At 45.8% G+C, this 19,128-nt stretch overlaps 2 protein-coding genes across 4 annotated transcripts; one reads left to right on the top strand and one right to left on the bottom strand.

The window, feature by feature from the left end:
- Positions 1 to 3,249: 3,249 nt before the first annotated feature.
- PLA2G7 (phospholipase A2 group VII) lies at positions 3,250 to 17,254 on the bottom strand. Of its 3 annotated transcripts, none has more exons than XM_032183798.1 (12): positions 17,106 to 17,254; positions 14,956 to 15,330; positions 11,346 to 11,470; positions 9,602 to 9,752; positions 8,939 to 9,032; positions 8,308 to 8,376; positions 7,768 to 7,915; positions 6,629 to 6,742; positions 6,355 to 6,446; positions 5,743 to 5,916; positions 4,964 to 5,112; positions 3,250 to 4,592 (listed from the first exon to the last, which is right to left on the bottom strand). In XM_032183798.1, exons 2-12 carry the CDS (start codon positions 15,008 to 15,010, stop codon positions 4,489 to 4,491), a joined length of 1,275 nt encoding a protein of 424 aa, XP_032039689.1. In that variant the 5' UTR covers positions 15,011 to 15,330; positions 17,106 to 17,254; the 3' UTR covers positions 3,250 to 4,488. The 3 variants fall into 3 exon arrangements, with proteins under 3 accessions (XP_032039689.1, XP_032039691.1, XP_032039692.1); XM_032183800.1 differs by lacking the exon at positions 17,106 to 17,254 and adding an exon at positions 15,498 to 15,564; XM_032183801.1 differs by lacking the exons at positions 14,956 to 15,330; positions 17,106 to 17,254 and adding an exon at positions 12,754 to 12,929.
- IMP3 (IMP U3 small nucleolar ribonucleoprotein 3) lies at positions 12,981 to 14,490 on the top strand. Its single transcript, XM_032183802.1, has one exon. It carries the CDS (start codon positions 13,015 to 13,017, stop codon positions 13,567 to 13,569), a length of 555 nt encoding a protein of 184 aa, XP_032039693.1. The 5' UTR covers positions 12,981 to 13,014; the 3' UTR covers positions 13,570 to 14,490.
- Positions 17,255 to 19,128: the final 1,874 nt, after the last annotated feature.

Genomic DNA, 19,128 nt, shown 5'->3' on the forward strand with positions numbered 1-19,128 from the left:
ATCTATGATTTATGCAGTCTGTTTATGTAAAGTATTCGCCATTTGGTCTGGTGATAGCTTAATTAAAAAAAAAAAAAGCTTGAATGAAGAAATGTTGCTGGAAGACTCCTAAATCAGAAATATTAGAATAATGCTGGTGCCACACAGCTTTGACAGATCATGCAATTGGCAAATCATGGAACGTGTTTGTATTATGAAGTGATTAGGCAATGATAAGAAGCTTTTCAACAGTATTCTTCATGAAGCACCAACCAATGAAAAGTTCATGTTTAGAACTCAGAATTAAGGCTGTCATTTGTGCTGCTGATGGTGACAGGAGACTTAATTTCCAGTTCATTATTCATAAGTTTTTGTATCAAAGAAAAAAGGTGGAAGATAACTTGAGTGATTCATGTGGGGAGGGGAGGGGAGAGTCCAGCAGTGCTGATGTGAAAAGTTAGTCTAATATTAAAAGGAACACCTCAGTGGGAAGTATTTTGGCAATGGTGCCAGCTTCCTAACAGAATCCTCTTCTTTAGGCAATTAACCATGCAGCAGAAAACACGCTGTCCTCACTGGAGGAATGCTTACTTCAAGGTAAGATTACCTTAATTAAGTTCCCAAAGAGGTTGTCTGCTCAGGATTTAGATGTATTCTAATTACCTAGTAATTGCTTTATTTTAGAAAATACAGTTGAAATACCTTTTTTTTTTTTTTTTTTTTTTTTTTTTTAATTCAGGTATTTCCTTTAATACTGTTGTAAATTTTCTTATAGTGAGTGCAAATGATGAAAGTTGCTGATGTCTTGATTAGAAATCAATTTAGAATTTATTCAACCTACTGGACTGAGCCTCTTGGGCAAACTGGGGTGGGATACCTACCTGTGGTACAGATTTTGGTAGAATTTGGGGGCATTTGCTGTCAACACGTTGCTTTTTTCACTTTTTGGAGGCAAGGTGAGGGACTGCTGGTCAGACTCTACTAAGAATTGTAGTTTGGCTCTTCAGTGCTCCAGTTCCTGAGGAGATCTTGGTCTCTGAAGCTAAATCCATAATTTTGTTTTCTTAGTTGTTTCAAGGATAACTTGTGAATGGTGCACATACAACTTAGATTTTGGAGTGTAAGAGGTGAATATCTCTTCTGTGTACCAAAGGGAATAGTACAGGTGCTTTCAAATCACGCACCATTTCCATAATCTATGGAATTGTGAAGCAGTTCTGGTCAAAGGGGGCTTTTGAAGGACCTTTATTGTACCTGTGCCTGCTCAAAGCAGGGCCGAATAGATCAGGCTGCTTGGGGCCTTCCACTCAGGTCTGGAATTTATCCAAGGGTGGAGATTGCAGAACTGCTGTGAGCAGCTTGTTCCTATGTCTGACCTGTGTTTCCCTGAGAAAGGCTGAACTAAGCTTGCCTGGAAGTAGTTTTTGTGTGTTCAGTGATTGGAAACTGTGTTTCAGTACAACCCTACCGAAAGCTGACTGACCTGTGGGTTGTGGCAAAAATAAAAGTGGTAGTGAAGAGAACTTGATTAAACTAATGAACCTACACATCCTTTCTCAGTTGCATCACTCAGATGCCGTCTTATATCAAAACCAGAAACAGCAAGAGAGAAATGTTTGCAGTTTCTACAACTTTATTTTGATCTTCTTTTTCTTCCTTGGCTGCCTTATTACAGTCCAAATATGACCTCTGTGCGTATTTTGTGTGGTTTCAAATACACCCTCTTAGCAACAGCTGAGTGAACGTGAGCAAAGGCCCTGCAGATCAACAGGATGTGAAAACTCCCGCTGAGGTTTATAAGCCCACTGAGGGATGGAGTGCCTCTGAACTCACAAATGAAATCTGGGAGCACTGCCTGCTTCATCTGCTTGGACAGTTCAGGTGTTTCAACTGTCATGTCATTTTGCAGTAACTTCTCATGAGTAGGTGGTTAATATGGTCTAATATGTTGGTAGTGTGTCTGAAGGCTTTTACAGAACTATGACTTGAGATATTAATTCATTTATATACGTATACAGAAACATCTTGATGGATCTGATCTGTTTGTGTTCTCTATAGAAAAGCAAACCAGTTGCAGTTCAGCTAAATCTGAAAAATCTGAAGATCCTTATTTTCTCCAGCATTCCTGAAAGTGATGTTTGCCACGTGAAGCTTAAAGCAAGTACCTGTGTACACTCCATTGCCATGAAAATGGGTTTTAATGGGATCAAGACTACAAGCAAAACACTGAATGCTGCTTCTACCAAACTGAGCAAATGCCTGTTATTGCCATAATTCCCTGTCAAAGAATTAGTGGTTGCTGGCAGACCGGTCTTAAAGCTGTGCTGTCTTTAATTAAACAAGAATGTGCCTCTTGACGGGCATTCATTACTGAATGCTTTTGTGTCTTAACTTATGCCTGGCTGTCAGTGGGTTCTTCTTGAACAAGTTTCTTGTGAGTTACTGCTGTATAGGCTGCTGTGGCGCACAACACTGCTTTCTGCTGTTTGCTTTTTGAAAAGTTGCATTCTTGTTTCTTTGTGTTTTTTTTTTTTTTTTTCTAGAAAAGTTCAGGGTATTTATGGGGAGGGGATTGGGATAGTTTTTGTTTCTCTAGAGAAACAGTTGTGTAGCATTGGAAGTCTTGTATTTGGTGCTATTACAAAGCAATGGAAGAAGCTGGAATAAAGCTGACACTGGGGCATGCTCTTCAGGGTTTTGTTAATGACTGGCTTTCTTTCCCTATGCATTTGCCCCAATACAGTGTGACACGTACCACATACTGTCACAGGTACTCTGTGTCTGCAGGTCATGTGGCTGTGCACATCCTGCAATTCCTGCTTCTGTTTTGATCCAGAGTCATTCTCTAGAGCACCATGAGCCATGCCAAATGCTTTGGAACGCTCCACAGTTGTGTACAAAACAGAATTTGTGTTTGTGACATAGCCTTCAATGGCAGTAACAAACACTGAAGCCTTTTATCTCCAAATCAAGCAGACCTAGCAGTGTGGTTATGCTTGCTGCATGTGTAGTGTGGTAAGGACTTATACACCCAGCTGCAGCTTACCACACTCTTCATGTGTTGAAAAGGGGTTGCTGTTTTTTCTACTGTTCCATGCTTCTGTATAATGTAGGTTCTTCCATCTCTTCTGGGGCTGTGGATTTTTCACAGTGCCACGGTGAATTACAAACATAATTGTCTTGCTGAACATTACAGTAGATCCTGAGCATTAGCACTCGCTCAGTAAACACTTGCATATTGATCCCCTTAGTAGAGACAAGACACGGTGGTAGGCTGTAAAGAATTTAATTAAATTCTGAACAACAGGCCTTAGATGTCATTGCAATCTCATGTTAAGATCACAGATTATATAAATATTTAATTACAGTTAAAATACAACTGGAGCAAGCAATGAAGTTGTTTGTAACCTTATTTTGAAACAAATAGGCTACAGTTAGTAGTCCCCCTATTGCAAGGCTTATTCACTTAATAGTTCTTCCTTGTGGCAACTTGAGAGTTCTGCTCTAAAAATCAGAGCTGCCTTCAGCCACCCACACAGCCAGCTTTTTCTGCTGACACATACAGACAGCAATGCCAGAAAATGAACAAAGATGAGTCTCTAGAGAGTATTACAACTGTACAGGACAACATGATCAAACTATGCTTGCATGCCCCTCTTTAAAGGGAGCAGGTAGAACTGACACAGCTATTCCACAGGTTCATCTACAGCAGAATTATTCACGTGTCACCAAGTGACAGTAGTAATATAGAGATAGTAGTGGTAATAGAGAGAATAATACAAGAGACCATGCTTAAAGCTTTGCCTGGGGGGATTACACTTACTACACTGACCATTTCAGCAGCTTTTTGAATGGAAACTTCTGAGTGTGGCAGCATGAACAGATCTTAAAAATGTAAGTGGGATAAGTTTGTATGAAAAGTCACGTGTCAGAACAAACTCCTTGCTGTGCTGTTACCTTAAACTATTTCCTGTTGCTTTTACTGTAGCTCTTCTTTTAAGCAGACAGTTCTGAAGAGCTTCCTCCTAGTACCTCTCTAACTAGAAGGAACAGAAATCTGCCCCAACTCCCAGCTGTTCCACTGCACAGCTGAAATAATTAAGTTTAATAAATTAGTTTCTTCTTACACTGGAAAAATAAAAAGGCTTGTTGGATGCAAACTGACTTAAAGCTTGGTAAGCAGAACTTTAGTTGAATTCCTGGTAGTTTAATTTATCTCTGCATAGTTGATTCTAGGTGAGAAACAGAATATTTAAATTACGATCAAGTGATTTCCTCCCTCCTCCCCCCCGCCTATAAAGCAGAAATTACCCTGTTATGGTATTATTTCTGAGAATCCCACTAACACATCTGAACTTAACCTTTATACATTTGGATAATTTTTTTGTTGTTGTTGTTGTTCTGCACCCCAGAAGCTGTGTTGGAGGCCAGTGCAATCACATCTGAGCAATATCTGGCCAAAATTAGTGTCCTGGTTCCTGTGGTATTTACAGTACTTCCTCGCATTCCTTATTCGCCTTGAGATGGAGATAAGTCAATGTTGGTACCAGAAATAACATTGGGTCCTATGCCATCCACGAGGGAATCCCACTTATCAAAATCTTTCGTAAGACCTATAAATAGGGGGAAAGAAAACCCAAATGGTAATGAGTTAAGTTGTTGGATTTCTGTAAAATGATACCAAAAAAATAAATAGGATACATGAATCAACTTGGCAAAGTAGGGGATGCAGTCATACACGCTCCTAGTTTTTACATACAAGCACAAGTGTACTGAAACTCAGATGTTCTTCCTCTGAGTTGCTTATATTATAGAAGTAACGTTTTCTAGAGTTTCATTCAAGTCTGCATTTTTTCTGCTTAGACTTTTCTGAGACTTACTTGTAGTGAAGAGTAAGTTGAGATTTAACTTGTAGTAAATGGTGGTTATAAAAAAGGAGTTACATGTTTATATCAAAGCATGACATGAATCAGCAGATACTTACTCAAATGTTTCTGCAGGAAGGCTAATGAAGCATGATTGCTTATATCGATAGCTTCATTGGGATCTATTTCTCCTTTTAGTTTGAAAAACTTTCCAATGATTTCTCCGCTCACAAAGGTAAAGTCAGGAAAGCTCTGATGCACTGACCCTCTGCAAACACAGAATTGATCAACAGGCTCATAAGAATGTAGGCGTTAGATTAAAAGATGACAGAGGCTTCCTGAAAGCCAGACACATCTTACGCTATCTTATCAAACAAAGGTTAGTTTCAGGAGAGTGCAAGGTTAGCAGTAAATTGTGCCATAACCACAGAAGGGAGGAAGTTCTGTTTGTGCTTAGCCTATATAACCACAACAGCAATAAGAAGGCTTAGCAAAACTTTGAGATCACCAGGTTGTCTCTTTGCCCTAAGTGCATTATACAGGTGTCAGCACCCCTGTGCGTGGTGCTTTTATTAGGGGAGTGTACAACTGCACCCAGAGGGCTATTTAAAATGCCCAAATGCAGATGGATGAGGTACAGAGCAACGCTTGTGCCTGACAGAGGAATGCGCACCTTGCAGTGTCTTAATGTTACCACCTGTGCTGAGAAAGGTCTCTGTCTCCCCTGTAGCAGACATATTGCTATCTAATATAAACATGCAGTGAAAATGTGGGCCCTGAGGAAGTAGTGACTGTCTGTCCTGCAGCTACCTGTAACTGAACAGCTCTGACAAGAGAATAAGTTCTGTAAACAAAGATTCATCCTTGACCACAGAAATGGTGGATGCCTGGCACTTACTTGATGGTGATCATTTTCTTGTTTGAGTCATTGGAGCTAAGCTTCTTCATCTTTAAGATATTATCGGCCCACTGGAATTTTTCAGAATTGATAAAAAGCAGCGGTTGCTGGACACTGTTCTCATAAGTGTCATCGCCCACTGGGAGCATCCACGCATCGAGAGCAATGCCACACCTGCCAAAAACAACATCTGGATATTGTCACAGGTAGAGAGCTTTGTGCGGACGTTTTCAGCATGCTTTGGTTTGCAGCAGACATGGGGAAACTGATGATACTGAACAGGTAAACGCGTTAATTAATCACTTTGTAGCGATAATGTTTTCTACTCTGGGGGAAGAGGATTAATCCATTATTGCATTTGTTGGTCTCCGCTGCCAGGTGCAGCTGGGCACAGGAGCTTCTGCAAGGTTCCACAATGTCATGGGAAAATACAATACAGCTATTGTGTTCCTCTGCATCCCCAAAGCTGAAGGAAGCACGAGTTGAAGAAAATGAGACATGCCAAACATTTTTTCTTCAAGAGCTAATTTGTAGCTGAGGGATCTTAGGTCAGGCTCCCTACTCCAGGCTTGTTGAGTGCCAAATGTCCCTTTCTTTGTTTCACATACTTACCTGAATCTAATTTCTTTGCTGAGACTCTCAATAACTGTAGCACCTCCAAAAGAGTGTCCCATCACAGCTATTCTGCTAGTATCAACAGAATCCTGTTAAAAAAAATCCAGGTGCTGTAAGAGACTTTCCTTCCCCTTTTTTTTCTTTTCAAATAAGTTTTTCATCTACTGTGTGATCTTCAGAATAGTCTACAGGAAGCCGTTTAGAAACGGAAGAGGAAACCCAGAAGCTTTATTAGGTGGTTAACAGATTGAAGTTGCCAACTTTCACTCACCTTTAGCTTATTCCAGTCGAAGTCTGAATTCAGTACGTTCATTACTTCCTCCCCTGAATTGATTTTTAGAATGAGGTTGAGTGCTTTGATGCACTCCTGTGCTCTCTGCTGCACCTGGGAGACAGAAAAGATGGGACAGAAGTAGAATGAATTATCAGACAACTGGTTTTTCTGGCTTGTTGTACACAAAAATTAGTTTATTTTTTTTTTTTTAATATAAGGGACTGGTACAATAAGCACTATTCTGAACTGTAGAATTGATCTGTAAAACAAAACATTGAGAAGTTTTGATCAAATGTGAATTTTGGGGGCCCCAAATTGTTGAAGCTCTTGTGTAGATCCTCCACTTGTCCCATCTGCACAATAGCTCTGAAAGCATCTTTATGCTGGATGTACCTAAAGCAAGAAACTGCCTCAAAGCCCTTCCTATTTTACATACATACACATTACTAAAAAAATGTAACATAGCTGTTGCCAATACAGGTTTTCAACGTAAGAAGCGTTCTGGATTTTCATATGTTTAGTTAAAAAACAAACAAAGAAACAAAAAAAAAAACACACAAAACTTCAAAAAGAACCAACGAGCAGCAGCATCCTTGGGAACAAATGAGCGTAGCCAGCCAGCGAGACATCTGTTTATTACCGAATTTCAAGTAAATCTCAACCTCCTGGCTTCTCTACTAGAGAAACATACAGGCAACAGCTCCTGCATGTTATTTGCAAGCTCAGATGTTGTGTAGTTGGACTCACAAGAAGGATGTTGAATGCACACAGGAAAGGACACTCATGCTGCTGTCTGTGTGGCCCTGCAAGATAAACATTTCCCCGTTTGAGTCTGTGCTGGGTGGAAGAAAGCACTCCCATATTTTAAAGGTCAGGTCTGTGCTTGGAGGAGCTTATCGCCACGACCACATGACATCTAGCACGGATGCTGCTTATAATCAGGAAGTCTGCACTGCTTACACTGCTATAATCCATGTCAAAGTGTGTCAGAGGTGGTGAAGCAAACATCCCCCTTAGAGCAGCGACGATTCATCTTGCTGGCAGCAGTAAACAAAAGCTACAGCAAGCCTAGGGCCACACAAACAACGCTTAAAGACAGGGCTGGGCAGCACTTGATCGCAGCCCCAGGAGGGTACCTGCTTGTGACGCAAGCAACGTTCTTCCTCTCCTGATTTTAGTTTCCTGTAGTAGATCCACTCCTTCTCCATGTTTGGTGTAGACTCTTCCTCTGTTTCAGAAACAGACCTTTTTTTACAGTAATACGTTGCTGAAGCTGATTCATCTCTGCAATATCAACAGAAGGTTATTTCTGAGGATGTATTCCATTTCTTCGGGATTAAATCAAAAGAAACCTTAGCTTTCACTTTCTTCAAGAAATCCAAGCTCCCAACCAGTGCTGCCCCACCAAAACTCCCCCCACCATTACGTTTGCCAGGTTCTACCAATAAAAGAGAAAAATAGTGTGCTTGAAGAATGACAAATGATACGTGACACAGGACTTTGCATTAAAGGGCTTCAAATTTATCTCCTTTTGGTTAGCTAGGAAGTGAGCTAGGGAAGGGGTTGGGGCTGAATGTGAGATACTAGTTACTCCTTTAAAAAAAAATCTTTACATGTAACTATTTATTACCAGAAAGCTTCTCTCCATCCAACTGAAGAGCACACAATATACCCACCTGTGCTCCACTGCAGCCACTATGAAGCCTTGAGAAGCCATCTCTATGCAAATAGCAGAATAGATTGTCCTGCAATCAGAACCACACTGGTGATACACATGCACTCATTATAATGAGTTCAGTTGCACTGCTCCTTAAACACTGCACCCTGTATGTGCTAGCCCCCATTCTGTATTTCTCCTCTCTGCTTTAATTTGCTAACGAGCAGAGCAGGCTGTTGTATGCCAGTCACCCAAGGGTGCTTTTTGCTGCACTGCACCCTGTTACTGTTTCAGTACCTATTCATCAGAAAATGTTAATAATTCTTAAAGTAGCACATGGGACATTTTGCATTTTCAAAGAGCTGTCCAAAGATAACTACCTAGTCCTCATAATGTATTTATGCATGGTTAAATACCTGCACCCCTAAAATATATATACCTGGGAAGCAGAAATAAAGAAACCAACCCTGCCTTTATTTCCTGGCATTGATTTCAGTGGAAGCATGCAGATACACAGCAGCCTGTTCTTCACATCTCTTTTGACTCCACAGTGATCTCACCCCCCTACTGAAAATCTGTTCAGAACCATTCTTAGAGACTGTTGTCTCCATGGACGACAAAAATAGTTTGTCAACAAACTGCTGAATTACCGAAAAGCTCCAAGTCCATGGGAAAAAACGAGGAGTGGGTATTTTTCTCCTGGCTTAAAATCAGCATTTGGTTTTGCAGGACAGGTCACAGAACCTACATAAAAATGGAAGCGTGTGTCATTATCACTTAAATCAGAGACAGCACTTGTTCCTGTGGGAGAGATCCCACAGGAACAAGCCTGGTGATTTCAGAAAGGTCATCTAAAGATTAAGGTAGCAAATCTTAAAATGCAGAAGATAAACGAAGACGTGATTCTGCAAACACATTCTACAAAAAGATGTTTTATTTCTCCTGTCCATAGCCTAGCACAAGGCCAATCCTTTAAACCCCACAAGAACAATTTCTAGGAGCAGCCAGGCATCCAAGTTCTGTTTGTATTCAGAATTTCGCATCTATCTGACTCTTGTATGTCTGCAAAGTTCCCCTTGTGATTTGAATCCTGAAATAGGGGCAGCTTCCCCATAACCACCCAGACACTCCCACATACAGCGATCACGGACCGTGGTCCTGCAAAAGTGGGTCATGTCCAGCGTTGAGCCTTGACACCCAAACCCTTCCCAAACACACGCTCCTCATTGGGAGAAACTAGTTTTCAGTCAAAAACATGCTGCTCACATAGAGTTCGTGCCCTTGTCAAGAAATAAAGCGTAAACCAATCTCACCAACGTAGTATTGGAAAAGCCTTTCTCCTACAACCCGGTACACGTTAAGGAAGTCGGAGAGTCCTTGATAGTACTCTTTATCTGGAATCCACGGTGCCTCTTCGTTATCTGTGGCGTTGCATGAAGGGTAATACAGGCGTAAGAAACTTCCCTAGGATAAAAAAATATATATATTTTTTTTATTTCTTAATATATGATGAAAAAGAGGGAAGATAAAAACATTTATGTCAAGGGCTTCAGTTGCAAGAAAAACAGCTCAAGAGAATTTAGAGAATCTCATGAGAATATTATTATTCAATGCAGGCTGAGCTTTGATGGCAGTCCTATGTCGCTGTCATTTTGTCCCCACAATGACTTGAAGCAGTACAACAGCTGGCATCCTGGCGGCGATGCTCACACAAATGTCTCATGGAGCTGCTACCAAGCTCATTCACCCTGCTAACCCGGGGGAAAGGTAACCGACCCTCCCAGAAGTACAGTTTTCCACTGGATTAGGTCAGATTTTCCTCCGAGACCAGTATCTGGATGTGTGGCCCAGCAGATGAGGTTTGGGCAGCCAGGGGCATGGCCTCAACGTGACCATCGTGCTCCCAGCTAACCCGAGCAAACGGCTCCTTCTGCCATCAGCAAAGCACCTGGACAGCAGCGCAGCAAAGGAGTGCAGTAACTACTGTTCTTCCTCCAGTATCTCCTCACCAGGATGATTACAAGCCTGTAAAGTCCATCTTTCTAACCAATTTTATTACTTGTGTTCCTCTGCCTCCATTTCTTACTGCTGCCTTGGGTCTCCTCTTGCTGTTTGTATGCCAAGTCTGCGGGGGAACCACACAGGCTCCCCGTCCTCCCCTCACCAGTATTCTTCCTACACAGCAGTGTACCAACGTGGTCTCTTCAAGGACATCTCCCAGCAGACAAGGTGTGTGCAAGACGCTGCTTGAACGCACCGCCAGGCTCCTGCTGTGGCTTTATTTAAATACGTTCAGTCTAAAACTGCAGGCAAGGTGCATGAGCCAGGGAGAGCAGCGTGAGCATGAGCTTTGGAATCGAGTCTGCTCCTCTGAGCACAAATTTACCAGTTTCATACACAGCATGCACCAAAAGCTTGTTTAATGAATCTTGTTTCCATTTACTCATCAAGCTTCAATCAGCCTTTGACACGACGAGCACTAAGGAGGACACCACGGAGCCTCCATCCAGGCTGGTAATGACATCAATTCAATCCCAGAATAGTCCCGCTGAATTTCTCCAGGTGACAGTTTACCAGGAAAGGAAAGAGGTTCATTACCTGTCCCTGAGAGAATTGCCATTATGCAGATTGCTCATCCACGAAAAACACAGGGGCTGATTGCAAAGAGAAGCTAATCACTCTTGGGTGCTAATAGAGCGGAAGCTCAGCAGAGCCGAGGAAAACCTACAAATAACCACTGCAAACAGGCCACAAATTCCACCTAGTTATTCCAAAGAGCAAATCAGTACTGCAAATGCACAGTCTTCCCACAAAAAAAAACTCAAAACCAAGAGGATTTGAAACAGAAACTTGTAAGCAAGCCCACCAGGTGGCTATTCACTGCTCCTGCCTTCCCATCGTGGTGTCTCCTTCCTTTAATGTCCTGGAGGCACCCAAGTGTGCCCTGCATGCATCCTGCACTTCTGCTCACACCTTTGGCCGGATTCCCCGACAAAACCAGAGTCATGAGGCTGGCAATGAGCCTTAAATCCAAAAGAGGGTGAACCCAGTGCTTACCTCAGCTGCATTTTCTGTCATCAGGTCCGTGCAGCCCACAGAGTGTGGCCCCTTCCCTTCGGGGATCCTGTAAAACTTCTCAGCGCTGTTGCTGCCCATTTCCTTTGGCGCCTTCGCCGACAGGCCTGGGGAATAAAAAAAAAAAAAAAAAAAAAAGCACAAATCAGGAGAATTTGGGGCCTTTGTGGCATCTGTACTCATTGTGACGTATGTGAGCAGACCGTATGCCCTGAGAGATAAAACAAATATAGCGCGTTAAAGGTCCGGGACTGCTCAAACTGAGGATTAGGCCAACAAGAGCAGCTGCTATTGAGGATCTGAGCTCTGAAACCCCAAGACACTGATCTGACACCTTCGGCATGGTGGTGGTGGCAGTGCTGGTGGTGGCAGGCCCCAGGCAGGGTGACACCCAACAGCGGAGAGGCCACAGGGCACCCAGAGGTGGCAGCGCAGGGCCCAGCAGGGTGCCCAAGCCATAGGTCAACGGGTTCCCTGCGCCAAGACCCGCTCCCGGTGCAGGAAGTGGGAGGGGAAGTTTGGGGTTTTTGCAGCTCCCTGTAAACAAGCCCGGCCTGCAAGGCTGGGGCAGGGGGCTGAGGCCCTCCCAGCACCCAGGAGGTGGGGAACGGGGCAGATGTGGGGGGCAATGGGTGCACTGCCCCTGCCTGGGGGGCCAGGCTGCATCCCACCCACAGGGTAAGACAATGACATAAAGCATGTTGGAAAATTAAACAAGGTGAACGTAAATATAAAACAAAAATGAATAGAAATATAAAATTAAAATCAAAATCAGGAATGAAATTCAAAATAGAAATAAACTTCAAAACAAAACTTCAAAATCAAATTAAAGTTAAAAATGGAACTTCAAAATAAAACTTCAAAATAAGCTTAGAAATAAAATATCAAAATAGGAATAAGTTTTAAAATAAAACCTCAAACTAATCCTAAAGTAGAACTTCAAAATAAGCTTAGTATAAATAAACCTCAAAATAAGCTTAAATTGTTAATATAACAATAATGATATTAATAGTATATATAGCATTATATTGACATTACATATGTTGATCATATTATATTACATAGATCATATTATATACTAATATGTTAATGTAAATAAACCTCAAAATAAGCTTAAAATAAGACATAAAAATAAGAATAAATTTAAAAATAAGACCTCACATCAAGCTTAAAAACTAGACTTCAAAACAAGAATAAAATTAAAAATAAAGCCTCAAAATAGGCTTAAAAATAAGACGTAAAAATAAGAACGAATTTCGAAATAAAGCTTTTAAATAAACACATAATACAATTTGAACTTGAAGGTGGGACTTTACAATAAAAATAAGAATTAATTTAGGAATAAGAACCAACTAAAAACCGGAGAGAAGGATGCAATTAAAGCACGCACAAACCACCGAATTCCCAACCATCTGCCCGGGGGCAGCGCCGGCGAGCCGAGAAGAGCCGAGCCGAAGCGAATGGAGCCGGATCGCGCCGAACCGAATCGACCTGCACCGAATCGAGCCCAAGCGAATCGCGGAACCGAATCGAGCCCAGCCCAAGCGGGCCGGGCCCAACCCCTCCAGCCTCGGGGCCGCTGCCTTCCACCCGCTCCTCCCCGGAAGGTGCCGCGGTCTCCGCCCCACTTCGCCCTTCCCGTGCCGCGGCCATGGTGCGGCGGCTGCGCTACCCGGAGCAGAAGCTGCTGCGGCGGCTGTCGCTGGTGAGCTGGGAGGCGGCGAGCGGCGTGGCCGAGGTGCGGGCGCTGCGGCGCTACCGCCTGGGTCGCCGAGAGGATTGGGCTCGCTATAAAGCTTTAGCCCGGGCCGTGCGGGGCTTAGCCCGGCGCCTCCGCGATTTGGGGCCGTCCAGCGATGCTTTCCGAGCCCGCTGCGCCTCCGCCTTGCTGGGCAAGCTGTATGGTTTGGGGGTGCTGAGCTCCCGGCGCTCGCTGGCTCTGTGCGAGAAGGTGTCGGCCGCCTCCTTCTGCCGCCGCCGCCTGCCCTGCGTGCTGCTGAAGCTGCGCATGGCGCAGGACCTGCGGCACGCCGTCACCTTCGTGGAGCAGGGCCACGTGCGGGTAGGGCCCGAGGTGGTGACTGACCCGGCGCTGCTGGTGCCGCGCGCCGTCGAGGACTTCATCACCTGGGCCGACGGCTCGCGCCTGCGCCAGAAGGTCCTTGACTACAACCAGGAGCGCGACGACTTCGACCTGGCCGCCTAGGGATGCGTGGGTTGGGGGGTGGCTGCCATCCTGCTGGCTTCTGGGAGGATCGCCGACTGCCACAGCGCACGAATCGATGGCACCAATCGATGGATGTCGACCGCCAAACCCCTGAAATCCCCCAAAACACGCCCAGGAGGAGACGCGCTCACTGTCAGCACAGCTGCTTTTATCATCGACATTCCTTTTTTAACACCACACCACATGGGGAGACAGCACCACAAACTGCTCAGACATCACTCCGAAAACACCCGGCCCTGTGCATCCCTCAAGGACAGCGCTCTCAGGGAGCTTTCTGCGAGCCTGGCACTGCCATTTCAACGCCTCAGATGCCAAGCAGCAGGAGGACGCTTTCATTAAGCCTCCTATTTGGGGACAGAGCGCCGATGCCACCCCGCTTGGTGACCTGGACACCACTTTCCAAAAGCAGCCTCGTCCTGGGAGGTTCTGCTTTCACCCAGCACAACTCAGGGGGGTTTGCGGTCAGCAAAGAGGCCGAAGAGTGAATTTCTGGGACTGTAAAAGTTGTAGCCCCCAAACAGAATAAATACATAAGTAAAAGCTAATGTTTTTGTGTAAAGTCACAAGGGGAAGCCTGACTGGCAGGGCTGAGCCCTGTGGCTGTGGGGGCTCTGGCTGGGGAGGGTTGGAGCGAAAGCAAACCTGAGCAGTTCGAGGGCTGTCAGGAGCTTCGTTCCCCTTTGAAAAAAGGGCAGAAGAGCAAAAATAAACCAAGTTGGTTTATGGTGTTGAAGAAATGCATGTGCTGCCTTATGATGGAGTTTCCGTGAGTCTTCCTAGTGATTCCAAAACACTCCAGTGAGCCCTGCTTGCCATCTTACAGAACATTTTTTTTTATGTAACTTTTATGTAACTTTTTTTTTTTTCCAGCTACAGGCTATTACAGAGTTATAAAGTGCTCTTTCTAGAAGTGCTTTCTTTGCTGTTACCCTGGGCGACCAAAGGATTTGGCAGCAGAACAGGAGCGGAGCTGTGGGAGCCGTGGCTGCTCTGGGTCTGGCCGCGCTGGTGTGGCTGCCCTGAGCAGGAGGGGCGTTGGGTAAGTGGTGTTTGGGGGTTGAGGCAGGACCAGAAACCCTCTTAAGAAGGTTTTTTAGAAAGCAAACTAAATGTTTATATCTGTACCAGTGTCAGAAGCCAGATATATTAAACTGTGTTAGCTTTTAGAGCAATAATAAGTGTTAAGAAAGGGGCACATCTCCCTAAAAGAGATGGGACTTCCCCACTACACTTGATTATATGAACAACTCCAATTTATGCTTACATTAATTTTGCTAAAATGTTACCTGTAACACCTTAAGAAGTCTTTCTCGGGGCACACGCTTTGCTCAGGTAAAAAATACAAATGGAGAAGATGTTCCTTACCTGAAGCACGACTTTTTGTGAACACCTTGCCAGCCCTCGTCCAGAACGAAGTCATCGTGTCTTGGGGAATTCAGGAGGTGCCCAAGCCGGGTGCGGGTGAAAACGGGGTCTGCTTCGCTTTACTCTTCCAGGAGAGTTTCAGTAAGGGCGCAGTGATGTGTGCTGCTGTCCAGGAGCCTGAGTAGGGCGATTTGCTGCTCGGATGCTGAGCTGCTTTGTCCGCCCCTCGAAGGAAGAGCAGAAAAGGAAATCTCGGGTCTCAAGCACGGAGGCGGTCGGGCTGGAAACCTCAGCAGCGTTTCCTCACCACCCTGCTCCTTTGGCCCCAAAACAGCTTTACGCTGTTTGCTCGTGAGTTTCCGGTGTCTTCTGCAGCTGGAGAGAGACAAGACACAGGAGTATAAGTTGATAAATGGAGGCTAATTGCCTCGGGGCTAATTGGCCCCTACAAAGCTGTTCTGTGGGGCAGGAGCATCCAACGCTCCTGCTCCCTTCTCACGGCCTCAGAAATTAAATTCTTGTGGTCCTTTTAGGAAACGTACTAGAGCAGGCAGTGGTCAGGGAGGTTTTGCCAGTGCCGCTGGGTTTGGGCTTTTGTTTTCTGCTTTTTTTTTTTTTTTTTTTTTCCCTGGCCTTGGCCTGTTCTCTATTTGGAGGCTGCCAAGGGGAGGAGGAACGGAGTCCGGGGAATGTGTGGGAGCATGGAAGAAGGAGTCCTTCACACTGCTGCCTTTTGTGTTGCGGGGACTAAATGGCCCAGGCTGTCATTGAAAGGCAAATGTGCTGATCTCAGCTGCTTTTTCCAGTAAACAGCAATACTGCACGTGGAAGTGGCCTCCCAAATCGGGCATCTTGGGGTGGTTAACTCGGATGATGTCCCCCTCAGTAACCAGTGGTATCCCATTGCCGTGAGCACAGACAGCACTGCAGGCTGGGGAAGGACGGTGTAACCCCATAGCCAAGTGCCACATGAGCTATTCCCCACTGGCTAGAGGCATCACTGAGGTTTAAGTACGTCCCCTGCTAATTTGGCACTGGAGATTGAACCAAAAAGCAATGCTCATCACTGAGGGATGGGACTGCCTCTTAATTCCTGCCCCAAAAACTAAACTGAAATGTGAACATCACTGGGGCTGGGGAAAAAACACCCTAAAGCAGTGTTGACAGCGTTAGCCTGAGGGCCCCAGTTCCGGCCCCTGCTCTTAAATGTCCTGCTTTAGTCACTGAAACAATTTTTCTTTGCTTCAAATATGGGGGGGGGACACCAACAATGACTCTAGAGTTGGAGATTTGAGCATCTCCAGCCCACTCCGAGAGCTGCCCGTCGGAGGGTGATGTCCCCAGCAGGATATCCTGACAGCTGCTGGCTACTCTCAGCCACATCCCCAGTCAGTCGGTGTAAGCCCAGGCTGTGTTTTACCCTTGGTTTCTGCCCCAAAATCCTTCCCCCAGGCTCAGCCCTGGTGCAGGCTGGAGGTGCTGTGTCACCGGGTAAGGTCCAGGCTGGTTACGGGGCAGGTCCTGCTGTGACTAATGCCTGAGGCCACCACGTAGTCACCTGCAGTGTCAAAGCCCACTGGGGGAAGCCACAGCCCCAAAACACCCTCTCCTCTCCCCAGCAGCCCTGGTAGGAGCCAGGACTAGTGCTCAGTGTTGCAGAAAGGCGATGGGGTGAGGAGGGTGCTGGCACCGAGCTCCCCGGAGAACTTGGGTCAGGGAGGACCTCTGGAGGACATCTACCCCAAACCCTGCTGCAAGCGGGGCACACGTGGAGCAGGGAGCTCAGTTTCTTGTCTCAGTTTTGCCTATCTTAATGCTATCTTCACTCCCCGGAAGCCCAGAGCAGCGTTTAATCACTGTGATGTGTTTGTTTTTTTTTTTCCCTTTCCCTCCGGTCTGTGCTTCCCCTGCTGCAGCCCAGCGCTGCTGCTCCCCACCCCGACACCCTAAATGCCAGCAGGGCACGCACCCTCTCCCCTTCCCGTCATCCTGCAGGGACACGCGGGGATTTGGGGTCAGATAAGAGGAAGACTGCGAGCCCTCGTCCGGCGCAGAACTCCTTAAAATCCCCCTGCCAGCCCCGTCGCTCCTCCCTGCACTCTTCCCAGGCTCTTTTTTTCCCCTTTCCCCAGTGCCTGCCGCTCCCGTACCTGCTGTGCAGTGTCCTGGCCACCCCCTGCTCCTGTCCCTGGCTCGGGAAGGAGCTCGATGGCTTGGGAAGTTGCTCAAAGGCCCCTTTGGGTGCCCGTGGCCCTGCAGAGCACGGCGGCCGGCGGCTGATCCTGCAGGAGGACGTCTCCCATAGCAGGCAGAGTGGCTGCCGGGCTCTTCCCGAAGGGGAGGGACCAAACTTTGCCTTACTTTCCAGACGGGACAATCTTTCTGGGAGAGACCTTTCCCCAGGCCTTGCCAACGAGTCTCCTGCACGGATCCATTCCACCTCCAACCCCTCCCAAAAAATAAAATGCTGCACTCGCAAGAGGACCCCACGGCTGTTCGGATGCTGGGTGTCCCCTGTGTGTGTCAGGGATGAGTTTTAACAGGGGCTGGGTGCAGCACCTGGACCTCCCATGACATCCCAGGGAGGATGGGGAAGGTCAGAGCAGCTCCGTTTGGCTCAAGGTCTCTGCACAAAAATCTCAATACGATCTTAAAATCACATAAAAAGGGGACAACAAAGCCCTGAGGAAGTGAGTCCCACTTCTGGGTGCCACTGCTGAAGTGGTTTAAGGCAGATTTTGAGCTCAGGTCCCTACTAATAGAGCAGATCTGCCCCCATCCCTCTTTGCACAGCCCCAGTGTTTGCCTACATGATGATGCTGGCTTGGCACATGTACATGAGTGTGGTCTGCAGGCCGGGAACTAACCCTAAACCCAGCACTGATAACAAAAGGTCAGCTTTCAGAGGGATCAACAGCCCCGTGAGCCTTAAGCCTAGCAAAGGGAGGCATGGAGGGTAGGTAAAATTCAGACTGGCCTGAATTGCTTAGGAAACTGAACCCACGGACTGTCTTCGGAGAGCTACGGAGCTCGTGGGGTGGGCTCATTGGGTTTAGTTCCTCACCCTTCGTGTGTGTATGAGCATGATCTGAAGTTAGCAAAGAAGGGTGCTTGAAGTTACAGTTACATTTTGCTGAATTTTGTTGGCATTTCCTTGGAAAGGAACAAGAAAAGTATGTGAAAATATGATACTTTTTTTTAAATCTGTGTTTTTGTCCAATGCTCATTTCAGTGAAGTGCTGGATGCACTCTTCAGTATCGTTTTCAGTGTAGGTTTAATGCCAATGAGAGGTGTCGGAGGACTAATGTGAAGACCTCTGATTAATCATGGAACAGGTTTTTCAAGGCAAGTGAGAGGCAAGGAGGAGGAGGTGAATGAATGATTGAAGTAACAGATATGTTCGAGCCAATATTACTTCTGTGACCCACTGAGGAGCACCAAAACCCATTATATTTTTTATTGTGTTCACATGTTCCCCTGTCATGTATGCATCCTCCTCATCTACCTCTGGCTCCCAGGATGCAGCCCCTAGGGTTGGGAACCTCCCTGCATCAGCCTCTGCGAGCCCTGATGCTAGTCCTTTATAATGTGCTCAGCATGGAAATTACACTCTTCCAAGTTGCAAGCTGTGAATGGTGCTCCATGAAGCAAATGTCAGTGAAGCAGAAACTGGATAAAGTCCTAAAACTCTTCCAGTTTCTGAAGGGGACTGGACTAATTGGCTCAAGACTAGGTGTTGGTACGGGAATATAAAAGCTTTGTCCCTGTTGATTTGGCCAGACTGGAGAAAATATCGCAGTAGTTCCATCCGCAGGATGATGGGATCCTGTAGGGATCTTTGCAAGCTGCTTCAGTGCCCTGCCAGCAAAGCAGCTAGAAAAGGTCTCCCCTTTTCATTGAAGCCCACAGCCTTGTAGGGGTTGAAGATCTGCTTGCATGCCTTGATTTGGATCTGTTTTATGGGATTGGAAAGTGCAAATCACAGCTATGGAGATGAGCATTTTAAGCGACATGGCACAGCTAGGCTTTCTGCACAAAAGAGCACAGAAGATACTCACCAGACATTTCTTTCCTTACACTAAAATGCTGCCAATAACAAATCTGCAGCACTGGCAAGGGAGGAGCCAGTTTCCAGGGTAAATGCGTGACAACAGATCGATGGCAATGTTTGG

This window comes from Aythya fuligula, chromosome 3, assembly GCF_009819795.1.
Source record: "Aythya fuligula isolate bAytFul2 chromosome 3, bAytFul2.pri, whole genome shotgun sequence".
Taxonomy (NCBI): domain Eukaryota; kingdom Metazoa; phylum Chordata; class Aves; order Anseriformes; family Anatidae; genus Aythya; species Aythya fuligula.